The sequence below is a fragment of the Mesocricetus auratus genome, unplaced genomic scaffold (assembly GCF_017639785.1).
Source record: "Mesocricetus auratus isolate SY011 unplaced genomic scaffold, BCM_Maur_2.0 Super-Scaffold_100023, whole genome shotgun sequence".
NCBI classification, from domain to species: Eukaryota; Metazoa; Chordata; class Mammalia; order Rodentia; family Cricetidae; genus Mesocricetus; species Mesocricetus auratus.
The window spans coordinates 17,671,971-17,694,050 of NW_024429204.1; the positions used below are offsets into that span (position 1 = coordinate 17,671,971).

General features: G+C 44.7%; 1 protein-coding gene across 3 annotated transcripts in view; it reads left to right on the top strand.

Moving 5' to 3' along the window:
- Positions 1-22,080, top strand: part of Deptor (DEP domain containing MTOR interacting protein) — a 152,231-nt gene that overhangs the window by 24,445 nt on the left and 105,706 nt on the right. For all 3 annotated transcript variants that reach the window (XM_040730376.1, XM_040730377.1, XM_040730375.1), the window contains exon 2: positions 20,381-20,559. In XM_040730376.1, the coding sequence (XP_040586310.1) occupies positions 20,381-20,559 (179 nt within the window). The remainder of the gene's footprint in view (positions 1-20,380; positions 20,560-22,080) is intronic.

Here is a 22,080-nt window from a genome sequence, read left to right on the forward strand (position 1 = left end):
AAACCTCAAAGCCCGCCCCAGTGATTTCCTTCCTCCAACAAAACCACACCTACTCCAACAAGGCCACACCTCCTAATTGTGCCATTCCCTGTGGGTCTATGGGGCGGTTTCCATTCAAACCACCACAGTGACTGTGGGAACTAGTTCACCCTGAACATCTGTCTCTATGCCTGGTATGAGTGTCAAATGCATGTATACTACCCCTTAACCAAAAGCCACGGTCACCATTCCTGCAGATGTTTCTGAAAACTCTTTTAAGGGCTTATGAAATAATATTTTTAAACCTAGAACATCCTTGTGTGTTCTCGTGGTATAGGTGTGCAGCACCCAAGCACTTGGCACTGGAGTCCAAGCTTCAGTGTTTGTCCCATGGGCTGAAAATAGACGGGTTGTAACCCTAGACGGTGTGTTATAGCAGGGCTATTAGCATGAGCTTCCCTTTGAAATACGTTCATCCGTGTTTGGAAGCCCCAAGGAAATGTTTGCTGCTCCATGCTTCCCAGCCTTGTGGTCTGTGGTTGATCTTTTCAGTACAAAATGTGCCTCAAACCGTCTGTTCTATTTTGATACTCTGAAGGAAGATTTTCCCTGGAGGCTCATCAGGGAGTCCACAAAAAACAGATTCAAGAGTAGGGAGGGTTGTGAAAGAAATCCAGTAAGCTTCCTCATTTACTAGGTCATGAAACTGGGGCCCGTAGGCCTCCTTCCCCGCCAAGGCATCCAGACAGGAAGTGCACACTCTGCAGTCAGGTATCACAGCCCCTCCCTGAATTGACGCTTCTGCCGTTAGCCACACCTCTCAAGTCATTGCTTTGTCTTGTTTTCGTTTTTTAGAACAAGTCTCATTGCATATTCCAGGCTGGCCTCAGACTGGCTTTCCTCAACCTTCCAAGCTGGGGTTGTAAGTCTGAGCTCTCACTACTGCCTGCTAATCAGTAGCAAGTAGGTAGGCAGGGAGACGCCTTCCAAGGAAGGAACACATCCCCAACTAAGTCAAACTCTGGGTTCAAGTTCCTGGGTGAACTTTTTATTGTTTTGGCAAGGTGTGTGCCTTAGACCCAGTGTTCCGAGCTCGTCTGTGGCAGAAGTCAAGGGTCTGAGACTGAATGCTGGGTGGGGTAGACTGAATGCTGGGTGGGGTAGCCATGTTGTTCACCACACCCTGTCCAGCATAGATCTGCCTGCTTGGCCTCCCCTGTGGCACTCAGTTGGTTCTCGATTCCCCATCTTCTCTCATCTTTCTGTTTGACTTCAACCCAGGTGTCTGCAAACTGTGGCTGAATCAGCAGCAGCAGCAGCAGCAGAGGAGGAGGGTACTTGTTAGAAATGTAAATACTCTGGCCACCCTGCCCTATTGAATTAGAAGCACAGGCTCGGGCCGCCTTCCCTGTCTCACAAAGCCCTGCTGGTGATTCTCAGGTTCATGGTGTTTGAGAGCCGACTTGAGTGTAATAATCTCAGCCTGGTTTGCAGATCAAGTGGCATATTTCATTACAATAGACAACGTTTTACCCGTCTCATGATGTTTTATCTTTTCTCTTGTCTACCATTGTCACGGAGTCTGTCTCTTCCCTGGGGAAGAGCTTCAGAACTAGGAAGCCTCTGGTTGGTGGTTGGGGAGGCTGGTGTTCTCCCAAATGATGGACAAGGCCACCAGAAGTTCTGGGTAAAAGCAGTGGAGTAGCAGCTGTTGTTCCTACAGTGTTGCTGGGAATACACTGGACCATTCTACTAGCAGACAGGAAGCCAAGGTTTATATCTCAGCTTGGATAACAGGGAAAACAGCTCAAAGTCACCAAGTCTCCCCTTTTCCCATCTGTGAACACTGACATGAGTGACAGCCTGAACTGGATGGGTGGATGTTTTTTTCCATTTAAAGGGCCTCATTGACTTCTTTGTGTTCCGGTGACACCATAGAAGTGGGAGTTTGGTTATAGCTCACCTCATGGGAAACCAGATCTTAGCTTGTTCTCGGGGAGTGACCAAGTGCTGCCTTATAGGATTCCCAGGATTTAACCTGACATCCTATCATTCCTCCTAATCCTTTATCAAGAGAACAGCCGGGTCTCTTCAGGTCGCTAGCCCACCACAATCTTCCCTTGATTCAGGACTACATTTACCTTAAGAAATCACAGAAATGTGTGTTTAGTGGGGGATTGAGGATGCTTCAGTCAAACTCTGATAATGAAGCACATTATATAATAACTAATAAGAGTCAACATTGGGTACGATGCACTTTATATTAGAGTCTTTCACTGCGTCCTTACAACAAATCTATGAGCTGTGTTTTGCTATTATTTATTTATTCATTTACTTTTGGTAGATAAGGAAGTCAAGGTGCAGAGAAGAGAAACCACATGCTTTGTCCAAACCTCCACAGTGAACAAAGGACACAGCCTTGAGTGCTGGCTCTCTGGCTCCCTGGCTCTGCTATGATGAGTCATTGGTGCATAGTGAATGGGGGGAGCAGGTGGCTCATTCTCATTTGCTGACTCAACCGAGACTCTTGGGCATACCTGGAAGCCGTACTTTTTCTTTTCTTTTCCTTATTTGTTGGCATCTGAAGAGCAGTAGTCAGTCCGCTGTGGGATCTTGGGACCGGAGGTAAAGGGTAGAGCTATGTATCCAGTAATTTAAGAACCACTGTTGTAATGTGTGAACCCTGCTTGTGGAAGGAGGGATCCGAGAACCTGCACCCCCTCGTTAGAAGGAGATGATAAGGACAGGGGACCCAGAATGGAGAGCGTGGTTCTGGCATTTGCCGAGGAATAACAAGAGGCAGTTGGCATAGCAACCAGCGTGGTCCTGTGAGTCATCCTGTATCTTCCGCAAGTTCCCCAAACCTGTGGACTCACTTCTTCACCTGTAAGGCAATTAGAGGCCTCAGACTCCCGGGTGTGGTGTGCAGATAAATAATGACCTGCTTTAAAAAGAAATCTTGGAGCTTCTTGGAAAGGCACTTTGCAAACAGGAAGGGTGTTTTCTGACTCATCAGGAGGACTAGCTGGAGATTTGCTCTGATCTCCCTTTGGCTCTTTGTTTGTTCGGCAGACCTGTTGAAAAAGCTAAGAGAAAACAAAATCACACGCCTAATGCCCCAAGGAAGGCTGACCTCCAAGCCTTCCTGTATTCATCTTATATTATCCCTTATCTCCAGGATAAGATGAGAGGTTTAAAAGACTCGGAGCCTTTATGCACATATTGGAGCTCTGGATTTATGCCCTGCATTCACTGATGTTGATCTCCAGCTTGGTAGAAAGAACCCTCTGACATATTTCCTGACCCTAAGTGCGTTTGTTATCTTAATTAAAGAGCATTGGCTCAATGTGAACAGAAGAATGGGGGTGTCTTTTGTAGGCTCTTCTGGGGGCTCTCTGTATTTATATGGATATATACCTGTGTGATATATAAATGTTTTCATTTTCTGAATCTATATGACCACAAAATAGGCAGACTATTGGTAATTCAACCCTGCAGCATTAGATGGCATGGAAAACTCTCCACATAGAAATTAGATCCATTTGAGTAGAGGTTGCATACATCTGTAATCCCAGAACTCAGCAGGTTGGGGCAGGCAGGACTCTGTGAGTTTGAGGCCGGTCTGTTCTACAGAGTGAGTTCCAGGACAGCCAGGATTACATAGAGAAACCCTGTCTCAAAAAAAAAAAAAAATCAGATCCAGATTCAAGTCTTGAGTCCATCTGATATTAAAACACAACTTGAACTCTCTCTCTCTGTCTCTCTGTCTCTCTCTCCCCCCCCCCTTTTTTCTAGTTCTGTTTTGTGTCTGCTGTCAATACAAAACACAGCTCTTGTTCCAAAGGGAAGAGACAAATTACCCTGAGCCAGAGATGACCACAGGTTGTCAGGTTGCCCCGGATGACGTGCACTACCATGGAAGCATTTACAAGAGCGCTTGGGTAGAAGACAAACACGAGTAGCGGCTTTTCCTGAAGACACTGATAGGATGTGAGGTGGCAGAGTTAGGACAAGTCAAAAGAATCTCTGCCAGAGGTTACAGATGCTGATGTTGACATTAGGAGCCTTCATGAGGGCAGAAGCTAGGTGGTCTCCTGGCAACTTAGTTAATTAGTGCATTCCAGAGGCCTTACCTGACAGTAAAAAAGGTGTTAGATCAGATGTAGGGGTGGTGGTAAATGGCTATTAAAGAGACTACGATAGCCTAAGATAGTTTTGCCCCTGGATCTGCAACATTCCATCTCCGCACTATCACTAGATCATGAGTTCTAATTGGTCAGACTGCAGCGTCTTCAAGCAAGGGTGGGCAGACCTTTTCATTTCAGCTCACAAGATCAGATGAGTATGATATCATCTTCCTGATTTACAGGGATAGACATTTATTTTGCTGTTGTGTTCTGTCTTTGAGACAGGTCTCACGTTGTAGCTCAGGCTGGCTTAGAACTCCTTATGTGGCCCAGGCTAGCCTTGAATTTGCAGCATTTCTGCCTTTGTGTCCTAAACACATGGATTACAGATGTGATCCATTATACACATCATGCCACAGGAAAATTGTTGGGGTTGTATCTGATGATTCAGGGCTCTGTGCAGATGCGAGACATTACTGTGTTTATTTATGTAAATGCTCTTTCATCATATAGCATATGGTGTGCCAGGTTCTGAGTGAAATATGCTTCCTTGCTGCCTGCATGTTTACAATCTTAGAGCTTTGCTGTGACATGTCACACAGGTGGCTGAACATTTGGTGGGTGTTGTCACAGGAGTTTGAAGAGTTCAAAAACATCCTTGGCCATGATATACTGTCTCACAAAAAAATAAAAAAATGAACACCAACAAAAGCAAATGAGAGAGAGAGAGAGAGAGAGAGAGAGAGAGAGAGATATGCTTTGCATTGATTTGTCATGAGCTGTGAAAGAGTTTGTTTTTTAAAACTTTGACTCTATATTTATTCTTCATTCACAAAACCATTGCTTATCACCTCCTGAGGACTTCGGTAGAATTTGGTAAGACTGTCTTTAAAGTGGTTGCTGATGCTTTGGATTGGGGGGGGGCTTCAGATTGTGTGTGTGTGTGTGTGTGTGTGTGTGTGTGTGTGTGTGTGTGTGTGTGTAAGTCTGGGACCAGCTCCTTCTCTCTCCATAGCCATATGCTCTCTATTTACAGATCTATAATTTTTCAATGTTTTAATTATTTTAATATTATGGTTATATGTGTGGGGAGGGGTGTATGCTCACATGAGTCCAGATACCGGAAGAGGCAGAAGAGGCCAGAAGAGGGAGCAGGAGTTACAGGTGGTTGTGAACCACCCCCACATGGTTTCTAGGAACCAAAATCTGATCCTTTACAAGAGCAGTATATGAGTATATGTTTTTAAATGTTGAGCTCTCTCCAGCCCTTCTCTTCCTGTTTTTATTCCTGTCTATCTGCTCTATTAATATAATCAGTCCGAGAGACAGGCGGATCTCTGTGAGTTCGAGGCCAGGCTGGACTGACAGCCTCCAAAACAATACTGAGAAACCCTGTCTCGTAAAACCAAATATATATATGTTTATATATTTATATATATATATATATATATATATGATTTATATATATATAAAATCAGTCGGGTAAAACTGTGAAATGTAAAGCCTGGTGTGGTGCTGTGGACTTTTAATGTCATCACAGAGGGAGATGGGGCTCTGTGAGTTCAAGGCCAGCCTGATCTACATTGCAAGTTCCAGAGAAGCATGAGCTACATAATAGAGAGTACCTGTCTTTAAAAAAAAAAAAAAACTCTTAGCTGGGCGTTGGTGGCGCAGCACGCCTTTAATCCCTGCACTCAGGAGGCAGAGGCAGGCGGATCTCTGTGAGTTCGAGGCCAGCCTGGTCTACAGAGCGAGTTCCAGGACAGGCTCCAAAACAATACAGAGAAACCCTGTCTCGAAAAAAAAAAAACCTTGTAAAATGTGTACCATGTCCTATTTCATGAAGAAATATGCTTATCAAGTTACATGTGGGCACACACAGAGCAAAAATACATAGACAAATAACTGTAGAGTCAAGTTTGTTGAAAAAGTAGTGCTTGATGAAAATTCCAAACATATTGGAATAGTTCCCAAATTCTCATTCACCTGTCAGCTAGCTTCAACAGTTCATTGGTAGTTACCATCTTTAGTAATTGTGTATTCATGCCCACCTAGAAAGAGACCTTTCATTTTCATTATCTATATATGTGTGTACATATATATATATTTTTTTCTTTGAGATGGAATTTCTCTGTGTAACAGTCCTAGCTGTCCAGGATCTCCCTCTGTAGACCAGGCTGGCCTCAAACTTACAGAGATCCACCTGCCTCTGCCTCCCAAGTGCTGGGGTTAAAGGCCTGCGCCATCACTGCCCAAGCACATTTTCACTATATGCATTTTTGACACCTAGATTTTAATTTTGAGCTGGGGGTACTTGCACATTCCTATAGTCCCAGCACTTAGGGACTGAGGTAGGAGGGTCACAGTAAGTTCAGGACCAGAGTGTCTACAGAGCAAGATCCAGGCTAGACTTTGTCTCAAAACAAAGAAATAGACATCTCAAATTGCTAACTATAAGACACATCCAAGCCTTCTGAAGGAAATGCTGTGCGTTACATTATATTTCTCCCTGGTTTTAGTCTCATCCTTTTGGACTCAGCCCTTTTCAAGGGCAGGTGATGGAGGTAGAACAGCTTTCTCTGGGTTCTCAGATCTCCAAGGACAGGTTTTGGTCACTGCGGAACATCTGGAAGGGTCAGCAGCTCAGATTTGAAAGCACCCATTCCTGTGCCACCAGGCTCCTTCCGACCCCGTTTGGCTTTCTGTGTTGTTTGATTAAACTATTTGCTTTGCCTGAGACTCGTGACGCAGTTTTAAAATACAGATGGGTAACTTCAGCCACCCATTTGTTCTCTGGGCTCCTCAAGCCGCTACATCCTCGCTAAGCTGTTTCCCTGAAAAATACCTTTTTTTTTTTTTTTTTTTTTTTTTTGGTTTTTCGAGACAGGGTTTCTCTGTATTGTTTTGGAGCCTGTCCTGGAACTAGCTCTTGTAGACCAGGCTGGCCTCGAACTCACAGAGATCCGCCTGCCTCTGCCTCCCAAGTGCTGGGATTAAAGGCGTGCGCCACCAACGCCCGGCGAAAAATACTTTCAACATTTCTTAAAAGATAGACAGTGATTTTGGAGGTATTGTTAACACCCTGCCTTCAGTAATATTTCTTCTCTGAGGACTAGCAGAAGGAACTATCTGATGCAATTTGGGCATCTGGTTAGCCAGACAGGAATAGAAAATTACAGAATCACCTTGAATTGAAAGCTTGTGAAGCAGCTGTCTGAAATGAATAATGAGAAGGTCTTTGTTTTGTTTGTTTTTTTTTTAAAACACCATGGCCAGTGTGGTTAAACATTCAAATACAATAGAGGTGTTTTCTCTCACCAGTATATTGAAAGGGGATTTAGATTCTGAATCTAAGGGCTGTTGTACCTGGGTATCCCATAGTGCCGGGTGCAACGTTCATCCTAATTGCTTTTCCCATCTGTGTTCTCTTTGCAATCACTGGGACTGTAGTAGTCCATAGGCAGAGTTCACTTTGTGTCCGTGGTTGGATCTGAGGCCATGCAGTGTGATGCACGTTTTACCAGTGGCACTAAGACCCTGTGGGAGAGGACAGAAGGCTGCTCTCGGTGTGGGAGCATAGTCACCATGCGGGTGCCCTTGCAAGGCTGCAAGGTTTTTGAGTTATTAAAGGAGGAAAGAGAGAGTAGCTTGTGCTTAGCGACGGCTGGTGATCACAGCATGGAGACTGGTTTACCATCCTCGGGGCTAGAGAATTCAGAATGTTCCCGGCACAAAGCAGGCGTGCTTGTGGTTGGGAGAGGAGCCTGCGTCAGGGAGAAAAGCCTACATAGAGCCTGGATTTCAAGGTCTTGAATCCACAGAATCCAGGCTTTCTCAAAATACCTCCGGGTACAGGAAGTGTCTTAGGTAGCACTGCCCCCTCTCCATCCCTGCATCCGGGGGTTTCTAGCATCTGTCAGCAAAGAGGGAGCACAGGGGATAGGACTCTGTGGTTCCCGTCCCGTATCCCAGTCTTAGTTATTGAAAGTGCACATGGCTTAGAAGGAAAATAGGAAAACTGTGATGGGTAAACCTACTCCAGACACACCTGTCCCTTTCCAGCCCTCATGGCCATGCTCAGGTACACTCTCTCTGTGTCTCTGTGCTGGTCAGCCTTCTTTTTCGTCCAAGCCTGCCAGGCCTGTTTCCTCTTGTTACTATTGTTTGTTTCTGTCTTTCTGTTTTTGAGACAAGGTGTAGCTGAGGCTGGCCTGGAACTCCTCCCCCTCCCAAGTACCGAGTTACAGAAGTGTTCCACTGAGGGCACTGTGCACCTGCTCGTTTTGAACATTTTGTCATGACCTCTCGGATGACCAAGGATGGAGAAAGTATGTGGGAAAACTGGAAACTATTCTGCACTTCTTAGTCCAAACTCCTCCTGACCAGAATGCGCTCTAGTTGCTTTGCACAAAGACAGCTTGAAAACTGCACGTGTGGTTTTGCATGGGGAAGGAGCCATTTGGCTATGGTTAGCTCATTTGAGCCAGGTGGGCTGGGAAGAGCCGAGTGCCCTTGGCTTTCATCTTGGCCTGCCCGGGAAATATGTGAGGACCATCATAAGTCTGGGGCTCCTTTTGCTCAGACCGTGTTCCAGGAGGAGACACGGAGATGGGTTTTGAACCTTGCCTGGATTTGGGGAAGGTTAGGAAGGCAGTTCTAAACCGAAAGAGACGTTGGACTTGGCAAGCAGGATGATCACGGTCCACGGGTTGCATGTTATATTTAGAGCTGTGACTTTAAGCTGGGTGTGGTGGCTGGCCTACACCTTTGATGCCACCACTCAAGAGGCACAGGCAGGCAGTTCTCTGTGAGTTTGAGTTCAGCCGGGTCTACCTAGAGGGTTCCAGGCCAGCCAGAGGTATGTAGTGAGACTCTCAAAAAGAAAAATCGCTCCCTGGTGGTCTAGTGGTTAAGATTCGGTGATCTCACTGCTGCGGCCCGGGGTTGGACTCCTGGTCAGGGAAGCACTCTCTTCTCCTTTAATCCCAGCACTCGGGAGGCAGAGGCAGGTGGATCTCTGTGAGTTCGAGACCAGCCTGGTCTACCAAGTGAGTTCCAGAGAAAATACAGAGAAACCCTGTCTTGAAAAACCAAACCAAACAAACAAAGAAAGAAAAAATGTGGACATATGGACCAAGGATATAGCTCAGGTGGCAGATTGCTTGCCTAGCTTGATGCCCAGCGCTGCAGAAACAACACACACTCGTGAATGCCGTACTCCTTAGCTGTGTAGCACATTTGGGTCCATCCTGGGACACGTGAGACTCTGTCTCAAAAAAGTTATAAAGTATGACAGAAATGAGCATAGTTTGAGCCCCGTGTGTTGGTGGAAGTAAGGGAGTATGAGGCTAGCCTGAGCTATAGACTTGACTCTGTGTCAAAGAACCAAGGTCTATCCATTCCATTAGGCCAAACTATGTTCTTGATTGCTCAGCTTTCGGTGTAGTCATCTTGTCACATGTAAATGGTATGTCAGATATAGGAGGTGTAGAAATTCACATCTGAATCATAATGGCTAATAATTTTGATATGATCTAGGAGTTCCTTCCTTCCTTCCATTCATTTTGGGGGGAGGTTCAAGACAGGGTTTCCCTATAACTTTGGAAGCTGTCCTGGAACTCACTCAGTAGACCAGGCTGGCCTCGAACTCACAGAGATCTGCCTGTGTTTGCTGGGACTACAGGTGTGCGCCACTACCACCCAGCCAAGAGTTTCTTTTTTAATGCCTTTTACTAGTCCTGAACACTGCTGCCCCTCCCAAGACATCAGATCCTAAGAATGAGCCTTCCTCGTTATGAGGGACATTATATTATCTAGTAATATGTGGCTCCCAGATGCACGAATTAGATGCTTGGCCAACAGGGGACACTGTGAATAAAAACACTTAAAAAGGAATGTGTCTACATTCAGAGGCTAATTACCTTATCTTGGGCTAGCTATAGCCCTCAGAAGAGCTGTCTCTTGCCCACCTCTTGGTTGAATGAAGCTAGCAAATCTCAGAATCTATTAACTTAGATTCTACCAACCTAAAAGTTAAGAATGACATCAGATAACACCTTGGGCCCATAGAAAAGCTTTCCCCGTCTTGCTGTACCTGCCTCTTTGATGTATGCAAGCAATGTGTCTTTTTTTCTACAAAACTATACAAAACTTCATGAAACCACTTCCATATTGGAACACGACATTTGGAGTAACCTAAATTTGTATGAGTCATGTTTATTCAAAATGGATAAGCTATCTCTTGGAGAGAGAGATCATGCTTGTGGTGTGTGTGTGTGTGTGTGTGTGTGTGTGGTATGCATGCCACAATACATTGTTACTAGTGTGTGTGCCTAAGAAAGAGAGCACATGCTGTCTGTCTGTCTGTCTGTCTGGTATGAATGCCATACATGGGTAGATGATAACTTGTTGGAGTCACTTCTCTTTCCACCCTTACCTGGTTCCCTGGGATGGAATTAGGGTTGCCAGGACCCTTTTCTCTCTGAGCTCTCTCAGTAAGCCTCCTACTCTATTCCTTTTGTTTTATTTTTGAGACAGTGTATTACTAGATAATGGAAGATAGCCTTGAATTCATGATGTAGCTATGAATTTGTAGCAGTCCTCATGCCAGCCTCACGCATGAGCCCCCTGAACAAGCTACACGTGCAATTTCTTGTTTCTTCGTTTTGCAACTCTGGAAGTTGAACCTAGGCCCTCTAGCATGCTAGGCAAGTGCTCTACCACTTGTCAACATGCCCAGTCCGAACAGTCATCCGCCCCACCCCCCAAGCACTGGTGAGTGGGTGCGGGGCCTCATATTTGCTTAGATAAGCTCTTATGCTCTTCACCATTGAACTACTGCCCCAACTGCTGTATTCTGAAATAAAAAACTTGTCAGCCTCTGGAGGGGTTTATGCCAAAGGGGCTGGTGTGTCCAGTGCTCCCCACTGTGCAGAATGAGTCAGTGGAAATAAAGGAGTTTGAATTAGCACTGGCCTCAGGGGTCACCGAAGGTAGTAAATGAAGTTCTCTTCTGTAGTATTTCAAGGTAAACACTACCTAATAATTTTTTTTTGGAAAGTGTACAAGAGCTATGACTGCTCTTGGCTCCTAACATATTCCTCCTCCGCTGAATTATGTGGCTTTTTTGTTCCACATTTAAATTTATAAATAAATTGGCCTTCATTATTCTTGGATTCCCGACAGACAGCATGTCTAAGAATTAGTGTTTTGCATTCTGTCACTCTGAGCATATTCAACAAATGACTCAGTGCGATTGTCGCTGAATTAATTAGCGGGATTCCTGTGAAGATTTCGATGTACTTGGGTGAACTAACTTTGTAAAATTAGGGCTCAGTATTTTCTTGAAAATTGTAACTGCATGCAGGGACCATTTGCAGTTTTAGGATTACTATTTAGGGAGTCATCATGAGGACCAATGGTTATGAAACAGTTATCACTGTGCCTAGCACATAGGGGAACTCTCAAGCGCCAATATTTTTTAAAGTATTATTACTATTATTATTATTATTATTATTATTATTATTTGCAGAGAGCATGCCATGGAGTCTGGTGAGTGTATGGTTTAGGGAGTCAGTTCTCTCTTTTGTCATCACTTCCAAGCATTGACCCCAGATTGTCAGGCTTGTACCCAATAATCTGTCTTGCTTGGTCCATGTTTTTATTTTTATTTTTGCTAACAGTTCACTATATGTTAGAACAAGTCTGTTCTCTGAATTGTGTTTTCTTTCAGATTGCCTTTTTATCCCTCTATCCCTCCCTTCTTCTCTCCCTCCTTTTCTTTCTTTAGTAGTGTGTGTTATTGTTGTTTGTAACACAAGTTCTAACAGGTCTTAATAATAAAAACCTAGAGTCAGATACAGAGGAAAATGCTTAGAAGGAACAAGCCAAAGCCACCTTTACCTCACTAGCTTCCCTGCAGAAAAGAGACCGCATTCCTGTTTCCTCATCTCACTTCCTGTCTATCTGTACAGAAGACCTCAATGGTTAGCTCGTGGCTAGCTCTACCCTCTGGTCTTCAGAGAGCCTTTATTTATGCAAGCAAGACATTATCACAGTTGTTACCATTTTGCTTTAGACTTTTCTATTACATTCACCTTTATGTTTATATGTCATGGGTGTCTCTATCTGTACCTCAAGTTTATTTTTCTTTTTATAAGGGAAAGCGTTTAATTGAGGGCTTGCTTACAGTTTTAGAGGGCTTAGTTCACGGTCATCAAGGCAGGAAGAAGACAGACATGGTACTTTATTGCTAGCTGAGAGCTTTACCTCCTCCTGGCAGGCAGTAGGCAGAGAGAAAGACAGCATCATGTGGGCTTTTCACACCTCCTCAACAAGGCCACACCTCCTAACCCTTCCCAAACTGTTCTGCTCCCTGATGACTAAGCTGCTCTTTGGGAGCAGCTCTCAAACCACCACAGCAAGGTTGTCTCCACGCGCCATTTTCTCTCCTGGGCTAAATTTGATAGCTAATTATTTCCTTCACGTTTTTCACAGTGTAAGGGCCAAGATGCCTTTACCCAGCTTCCCATCCTGGGTTCGTTCTGCTATGCCGCGATGGTTTCACATAGCAACAAGGCTTCTTTGCACCGAGAGCCTGCTTGTCATTGTAGACCTGGTCATTGCAGAACCTCTGCTTGTTTCCTTGGCTGGTACTGACAGCAGACGTCAGGGATCAGTGGGCACCTCTCAAGGGATTCTGGCCTCTCGTGTCCCAGATGAAAATATTGGACAGAGACGTGCAATTGGCAGCAGGAGCAGGGATGGGCTGTTATAACAGTTACATATTTCTGAAGAAGGAAACAAATTGGAGTGGGGAGAAAGTTTAGAGACTCAAAACTAACGGGCACAAAGAATTGGAGACTTTATGTTCCGTAGGGAGGTTTGTGGGGTCACTGGTACAGTGTGGGCTTTCTTGCGTGCTCTGTCATGTGTAGTTGAAAATACAACTTCATTCCTTGGGTGAAGATGGGAGTTTCTGTTCCTCCAGATCCCACCACCCTTCAGCCCCAAATAAACACACAGATACATGTTGGCCGATGGCTTAGGCTTCTTTTTGGCTAACACTCTTTTAATTATTAACCCATTTCTATTAATCTGAGTATTTCCACATGGTCTTTTCTTACTGGAGAAGGGTCCAGACCTGTTACTCCTTCTTTCGATACATAGTGCCTCACTGATGCTGCAACGATAAATGGCACACTTATTGAAAGTATAAGTAAGTATTTATTGTAGAAATTACTCACGAGAGACAAACAACCAACCCAGATGAGCCGAGTATTTTCCCGCCGCCAAACTGGAAGCTGAAAGGAGGGTGAGAGGTTCTGCTGCTCAGTCTTTTATTCCTTCCTCCGTACACGCCCCTAGCCATGCCCAAAAGTGGGCCTGGCTAGTGACTAGTTCACCGACTACGACCATATATGTCTTTAGTCACGCCTAAAGTGGGTGTGGTTAGCCATGTGGTTAACTGCTCTTTTATTACCTCATCTGTATGCGCTTTTAATGTGCCACATGGCTAATGGTGTAGTACCAAATTTCACCCTACACCTCATGGCTCCTCTCTGCCTTCCTCTCCCCAGTATTCTCCTGGTCTGGTAGCCCCGCCTATGCTTTCTGCCTGATGGCTGGCCAATCAGTGTTTTATTCATCAACCAGTAAGTGAGACATATATACAGAAGGACATTCCCCCATCACTTGGGTGTCTCATCAGCATTTTAAATCTCCACCCTGGTGTGTATGTTTTAGTATTGCGAGTCATGGGTTTCTTTTGGACCCTGGTGTGTCTCTGTACCTGCCCCAATGTCTCCTACCAGTTCTAGACATCCAGGCACTAAGTTCCCGGCTTTCTTCTTGGCCAACAGGTTTTTCTCAGTGTAAGGCCTTCTGGACCTCAGTCCCTTTCCTATTCTCCAACCCCACAACTTTAAAAACATTTAAACATGCTTGCCTGTAATTTCACCACTCCAGGAAACTGTGGACTATGTTTGAGGCTAACCTGGGCTACATACTGACACCCTATGTCAAAAGACAACACACTCACACGCACTCATACAAACATGGTGTTGGTTAGGTTTTACCCTTTTCTTTGTTTGGCCACTTCTAGTCAAATTTGTTGTCTGTTTTACATCTGTCTCTTTTGTAAAAAATAGTTTATTATTATAATTATATGTGTATGTGGTGTGTGTGTGTGTGTGTGTGTGTGTGTGTGAGAGAGAGAGAGAGAGAGAGAGAGAGAGAGAGAGAGAGAGAGAGAGAGAGAGAGTATGTCTGCTTATGCAATGGTACAAATGTGGAGCTCAGAAGACAACTTTGTGGACTTGGTTCTTTCCTTCCACTGTTCTATGGTTTGAGGGACCAAACTCAGTCTCCAGGCTGGCACAGTAACTTTACCTGCTTAGCATCCCACCACTCCTGTTTTCCAATCATTTGGCACAGCATTAAAAGCTGGGGATTTTGAACTCTGGTTCCACTGTATCAGCTCTACAAGCTCCTAATCTTTACAGTTTGTATTTCTCACCTGGTTCTTATACATCAAGGCTAGGGTTTCGCTCTAAGCATATGGGCCAAAGTACTTTCTGGAAGAAGTAGATAAACACAATGAGTCAGGAATTTTCAACAAATTGCATAAGTAGTTTTCCCTAGAGGAGAAAGCAGTAAGGACTCAAATTATCCCTACCTATCAATGTAAATCCTTCTTTCCGCTATAAAATATTAATCCTAATATGCTTCCATGTTTAATAAAACATACCCCCTATCGGACTGCCAGATTAGATGGAGAGCACTCAATGAAATTTGAATAATTGTTCTTTACTATAAGTAGGCCTCATGCAGTATTTAGGCCATGTTTATAAGAAAGGAATTGTTTTTTTTTGTCTCTTTGAAGTTCCAGTTTAGTTGGTTTTCCTAACTTTTTCCCTTCTCCAGTTTCTGTCCCCACACCCAACTCTGTGTGTGTGTGTGTGTGTGTGTGTGTGTGTGTGTGTGTGTGTGTGTGTGTATGTGTGTGTGGTTGTTCCTGCTGCTGCAACAATTTGTTCATAGCCCTGCGTAGCCTTCAATTTATTGTTAGTTGAGCATGACCTTGATAAACCCCTTCTGCCTCTACCTTTCATACCTACAATTTTCTTAAATCAGGCAATCCTGCTGCCTCACTGCTTTCTCATGGGCATTTTTAGGTCCGTTGGATGATGCCTCTTAAGATTATCTTCCTCCTGTCACTGGCATTTTCTTCTCTCTTATTGGTGGATTCTTTTCTGTGTCCTTTCATTCGTGAGCCCCATGGCACATTTTGACTCTTGGGTTTTAGGTAACTCGGAGTGGCTGAATGTTCTACTTAAGTATCAGCATTTGCCGTCAGTTATTTATCTGCCCACAAAACAGTCTTTGAGTAATGAAAATAGATGTCGAAAATTCCATACCCTGCTCATTTTCCTTATTCATAGACGTTCATATTGGGCTTCTGCCAAAACTTCTGAATTCATTGTTTTTCAAAGATTCATCTTATTTATAATTATATGTGGAACCACCAAACCTGGGTCCTCTGCAAAGGCAGGACATACAATTCACCACCGAGCCATCTTTGCAGCCCGTGAATTCTTCATTAGTGTTTTATACAAGCTAGATCAGGAGACCATGGCTGCACAGAAGCAGCAGAAGTAAGGGACTATTTGAGTTCAAGAACAAAAGCAATGAGTGGATCACATGTCAACCAGGCTACATGGTAAGACCCCATCTCAAAAATCCAGTGAAATACTGACCACAGTAATAGCAGCGGCAGAGTAGAGTAGGGAGATAGGAAAATGGGAAACAGACACCTACTCAAGGAATCCGGGGATAACTATGTTCAGGTTACTTAGCTCTGGTTACTGATGGACTCTCAGTAGGCACAAAAATGGCATTATTCAGTGTGTCATGGAGCCATTAAATCACCCAGCCAGAGATTTAGGACCATTTTGGTAGTAGAATAAACACCTAGTTAACCTCATCAACAGATAGGGGACATAACGGTTCATGTTCTTAAATACGAGTTCACTGGCTTCGTGGACTGTTGGTGCTCAGGTGGGGCTATTAGAAAGATCTCCCTTTACTATTGTTTTGTGTTTTAGAGCTAAGTTCTCTTTGTAAGCTAGGCTGATCTGAAACTGGCAATCCTCCTGCCTCCTGCCCAGAGTGTTCAAATTCCAGGCATATTCTGTCATGCCTGGCAAACCTTTCTTTTGATCTGTTTGTATCTGTTATTATATTATGACTGCTCTATTCTGTGTTGAAGGTTTTCTTGGGCAGGCATGTCTTCATCATGGCAAGAATGGCCAGTAGCTGTAACTTCAAGCATGTGTTTGGTTTGTTTGAGACAGGATCTTTTGATATAGCCCACGATTGCAACAGCACTCTGCTGCTGGGGATCGTAGGCATCACCATACTCATCTGAGACATCTAATATAAAGTCTAGTGACAGCCAGGACTTAGGAAGCCTTGTCTAAATGACATGCTCATTCACGAACCAAACATGGAGCCCTAGGAATAAATAGCATGCTATCATTGGCTAAGGCTGGGTCACGTGCTGGGGCTAAGCCCAAATACATGTGAGCTGCTTGAATTAATAGTGGATAATGGATGGTTTTCCCAAGGGAAGTCAGAGCACAACTAGCAGAAAGGGGGTGGGTGAAGTTAGATTAAGCAGGAATTCCGACATCCACCATACAGAGAGCGCGTGGTCACTCACTTGTTCAAAACCCTTCTTTTACAAGTGAGGAAAATGAGACTCCAAATAGCTGAATGGCTTTTAGACTGGGCCATTTAACAATGTGTGAAGATGGTTAGTACAACATTAGGCATGGATTAGAAACTCACTTGAGCTCCTTGTCTCTTTCTAAGTGGTCCCCATCTCTGGCGACTGTCCTTACTTCTCCATCTCTATTTTGTAGGCCCTGCACAGCCTGAGTCCTTTGGTCTTTCCTTCTCAGGCCACTCCGTGGTCTTGAAGTCATCAGCCTTCAGTGGCTACGTTAGTTTGCTGAGCCTTATAGCAAAGAGGACTATATGACTTAAAATTGTATCTCAGTCTCGGAGCCTGGAAATCTAAGATCAAGGTGCATCGTCCTTCTCTGAGGCCTCCTTGGTGCACTGATGGTGACATTCTCCCTGTATCTTCACATGCCTATGTCCTAATTGTCAGTCATTGTGGGTTAGGTCTGCTCTCCAGACCCTTGCATGTACTAGCTAAGTGTTCTGCCTCTGACCTCCTCCTGCTGTTCTTAATCCCATCTTAGAAACCCTAACCCTTTTTATAGCGTCACGGACTACTTAGAGTTGAAAAGTCAGTTGAGGAGAACACAATTTGTTCTTCGGCAGTTGGATAGCATAGAACACTTAAGCCTCAGAGATTTTGGTTGAGCATACTCCCCACTTGAGACAACTTTTGAGATAGGAAAACCCATTTAAAGTGGGCATATCCCCCTCAACCTGGGTGTCAGAGAAGAGGCCTCGGCAATCTATGGGACCTTGGAGAGTAGATCAGTATTTATTCCTGGCATACAAATGGACTCTGGGAGCCCATTCCACATGTAGGAATGCTCTCTCAGCCTGGACACTTGGGGGAAGACGTAGGTCCTTCCCGGGATGATATGACAGACTCTGAAAATCCCTCATGGAAGCCCTTACCCTCCCTGGGGATCGGAGGAGGGATGGAGTGGAGTGGGGGGTTGGGAGGATTGGTGGGTCCGGGGAGGAGGGGAGGGAGAGGGAACTGAGAGTGACATGTGCAAAAAGTTAAATAAAAGAAAAAGAAAAAATAATAAAGTGGGCATGGTGTTGCATTCTGTAACCCTAACACTTAGAGAGTAGAGGCAGGAGGATCATGAGCTCAAGGCCATCCTTAGTTACATAGCATGCTTGAGGCCAGTGTGGGGTTTAAGAGACTCTACCCCCTCCCTCCCGAAGACTGGGGATGTAGGTCTATTAGTCCAATGCTTGCCTGGCATACAAAAAATAATTGGGCATGGTAGTACATGCCTGTACTCTTAGCACTTGGGAGGTGGAGGCCATAGTTTCAGAAGTTCAAGGTCATCCTCAGTTACTTATGGATTAGGAGAGTAGTCTGGAGTACATGAGAACCTTGTATCAAAAAATTTTTTAAACACCCACAAAACAAACAAACAAACCAAAAAAAACTAGACAAGAATAGGATGTCTGTGTGTGTGCCTCTGTGTGTGTGTGTGTATGTGTGTCTGTCTCTCTCTCTGTCACTTTCTGTCTCTGTGTGTGTCCCTCTCTGTCTCTCTGTCTCTCCTCTCCCTCTCTCTCCCTCTCCCTCTCCCTCTCTCTCTCTCTCCCTCTCCCTCTCCCTCTCCCTCTCCCTCTCCCTCTCTCTCTCCCTCTCTCTCTCTCTCTCTCTCTCTCTCTCTCTCTCTCTCTCTCTCTCTCTCTCTCTCTCTCTCTCTCTCTCTCTCTCTCTCTCTCTCTCCACTCCCTCCTGAATTTCTCCCTCATCTACACACTAGGCACGTACTTTTCCACTGAACACCGCACCCTCCGCCCTTCCGTCTCTTTCATTAGAACTGTCCCTGAGAAGGATCCACACTGCTGGGTTTCTGCTTGACATACCCACCCTCAAAATCAATATGGCCAAGTATGGAAAGTCTCTCCAAACCCTTCACTTTCCTGATTTGGGGGAGGGGCGCTTAGATCACTTGCCACAGTCCTACTATCCTTCATGAGGCATTCCCTTTACCAGGACTGTTCAGAATATGCACTATGGAACATAGAAATCAGGTGAGTGCATTGTACAAGGTGGCCTTGGGAGTCACCGATTCAAATCCTTCATTTGAGAACTAAAAAGGAGATGCAAGAATGATTTTTTTAAAAAAAGGTAAACGGCAGAAAACTTAAAGAAAAGGCAGGTTCATAATTCCTTTGTGAAGTCACCGAAGGGGAGGAGAAGCTCCCCTTTCTTCTCCACTAATTTACTAGCCTGGAAGTAAGTTGTATTTTTTTTTAACCCAACAGCTTTAATCGATTTCTCCTTGACTTTTCATTTATCCATCTCTGGCTGGAGGCAGCCTGATGAACTCAGGGACAACAGCAGGCCTCAGATCTCATTTTCCAGGCTTGTTAGCCGTGTGGGTTTAGACACGTCATTTAATCGCAGGTCCTCTGTATCAGGCTTTTTCTTTTAAGCAACCAACCAGCTCCTAAATCATGACACAGAGACTTACTATTAGTTGTGAATGCTCGGCCTAGCTTAGGCACATTTCTGGCTAGCTCTTTTTAACTTAATTTAATCTGTTTCTCTTTATCTACCTTTGCCTCTGGGCTTATTTCCTTTCTTACTGTTTATCTTACTTCCCTTGCTTCTCTGTGTCTGCTGGGTGGCTTCCGGCCACAGGTATCACACCCCCTACCTCCCCCACCCCTACCCCCGCCCCCTCCCCACCCCGTTCTCTCCTCTTTCTTCTCTTGTTCCTCCTATTCTTTTTTCAAGACTAGATTTTTCTTCCTATTTATTCTCTCTCCAGGCCAACCCCACCGAGCCTTTGCTCTGCCCAGCTATTAGTCTCTCAGCTCTTTCTTAGACCAAGGTGAAGCAAATGCAGCGTATCTTTACATAATTAAACAAAGGCAGGATAAACAGAAGGAACGCACCTTTACACAGTTAAAGTAATATTCTGCAGCATAAACAAATATAACACTTCTCTGCGCGTTAACATAATATTCTACAACAGACCTCGGTCTCTGCTGCACAAGAATGAGGGTAATTGTTGTGAGCACTGTGTGAGCTGTAAACCTCACACCAAGATTAGCTCTAGTGAATTAGGTGTGGTAGTACATGCCGGAAGTCTGAGGTAGGGCCATGGAGATCAGTAATCTAAGGTCATCCTTGGTGGCAAATCAAGTTTGTCACCACAGTCCAGGCCCCATGAGACCCTGTCTCAAAAAAAAACCAACAAACAAAAACATAGCTACCATCCCTACTGGAGAAAACAAATGCCCCCAAAGGTAATCTTGTTTGTCCATATTTTCTGATACATGCCTCTCTTGCCTAGAAGTCCCTAACAGGTAGGTCATGGGCATGCAGGAGTCTGTCATACAAGTGAGTGAATGAATGCACATGTGTCATTTAAATGTGTCCATGCAAATACGGAGACCCTGAGTGATCTACGATAAAGAGGGTTCTGACTGAACGGAAGTCTCCAACGTGTTCAGTTACTTCTCCCCAGGATTGGTCTGGTGGTTCCTGTTGCCATCAGCATTCCTCAAGTTCTTGTTCATCATTGTAGGCTGAGGCTCCATGAAGAAAAGGTCATTAAAGATAGACGGCATCATCTCAAGACCTACCCAAACTGCTTTGTTGCCAAAGAACTGATTGACTGGTTGATTGAACACAAGGAAGCCTCTGACCGAGAGACGGCAATAAAACTCATGCAGAAATTAGCCGACCGGGGCATCATTCATCACGGTGAGTTAGGCGGCACCGGCAAGATGTCTGGAGAGGCAATTAGAGACCACACCGAATGCATGGATGCACCCATTACAAAGTGAGAGGCAGGAGTGATAGCACGTGCTGGCTAAGTAATAAGTTTGAGGCCAGCCTGGACCGTGTGAGACCCTCTGTCCACAAAATCAAATGCTAATTAGTAAATAAATTGCATTTTATTTTAAATTATCTCTTTAGTACCTTGTCCCAAGGCGTCCTTCCTCTGAGAGGTACTTAGATTATTTTCATGTGCTTTCCAAGACAGCTTGCCATATTTGACCCTTCATAAGGATGCATCCTCTGTGTCAAATTCACCAGTGTTGATAGTCTATTTCCCTGAAACGATTGTTTTTTTTTAGGTTAGCAGACAAAGAGGTTCCCACCTGTTATCTACATAAATGTGTGTCATTACATTCTGTCAACCTGCATGCATTCTTCCCCGTTCATACTTGTCCTCACTCTGCCTGATTCTTCTCCTTCTCTGAGTTAGTGCCCCATCTGCCTTCCTGTCACATGTATTGGCGATCCTCTCTATTTTCCAACTCCCTCAAGATCTCTACCCTTATCTCAGGACCCGCATCTCTGGCCGTTCATTTGCTGTTGTGACATGTGCTGTGTACACTGTTGTATGCATAGCGCGCCATGACTAGGCCGTTGTAGGTTTATCTGTTCAGTTAAGGGGCGTTTAGGTTGTTTATAAATTTTGCCTGTTATTCTGTCTTCACTGCTATTCTCCTGCTGTGAAGAGGCACCGCGACCAAGGCAACATTTACAAAGGAAAGAATTTTTTTTTAAGATTTATTTATTATGTATACAGTGTTCTACCTGCATGTATTTCAGATGGTTGTGAGCCACCATATGGTTGCTGGGAATTGAACTTAGGACCTCTGGAAGAGCAGTCAGTGCTCTTAACCGCTGAGCCATCTCTCCAGCCCCAAAGGAAAGAATTTAATTGGGGCTTGCTTACAGTTGTAGAGGGTTTGCCTATGGTGAGACAGATGACACTTTTTTTAATTGACACTTGATGTGGGTGGGCCCAGCTCGCTGTGGGCAGTGCTACCCCTGGCTGGAGGTCTTAGGTGGTATCGGAAGGTAGGCTGAGCAGGCCATGAAGGGCAACCCAGAAAGCAGTGTTCTTCAAAGACTTCCGCCTCAGTTCCTGTCCGGACTTGACTCAGTGAGGGACTGTATCCTGAAGTGGAAGACGTCATAAGCCCTTTCCTCCCCAAGTTTCTGTTGGTCATGGTGTTTTATCAGTATTCCTTACAGTCTCAGCCTGGCTCTAGACACTTGCACACTGGTGTTCCTCTAAGCTGACACAAGAATTCTCCTTATTTTTGTTCGCTCACCATTAGGTTTCTACTTGCAAATAATTCAGGGAGGCTTCCATTTCCCCAAGCTGGGGTCCTGAGGACTCTTCCATCACACTCCCAGTGCCGTTTCCCCTAACCTCTACAAACCCCCAGCATTGTTTTAGTTAGATGCTGACATTCCCATTTATTT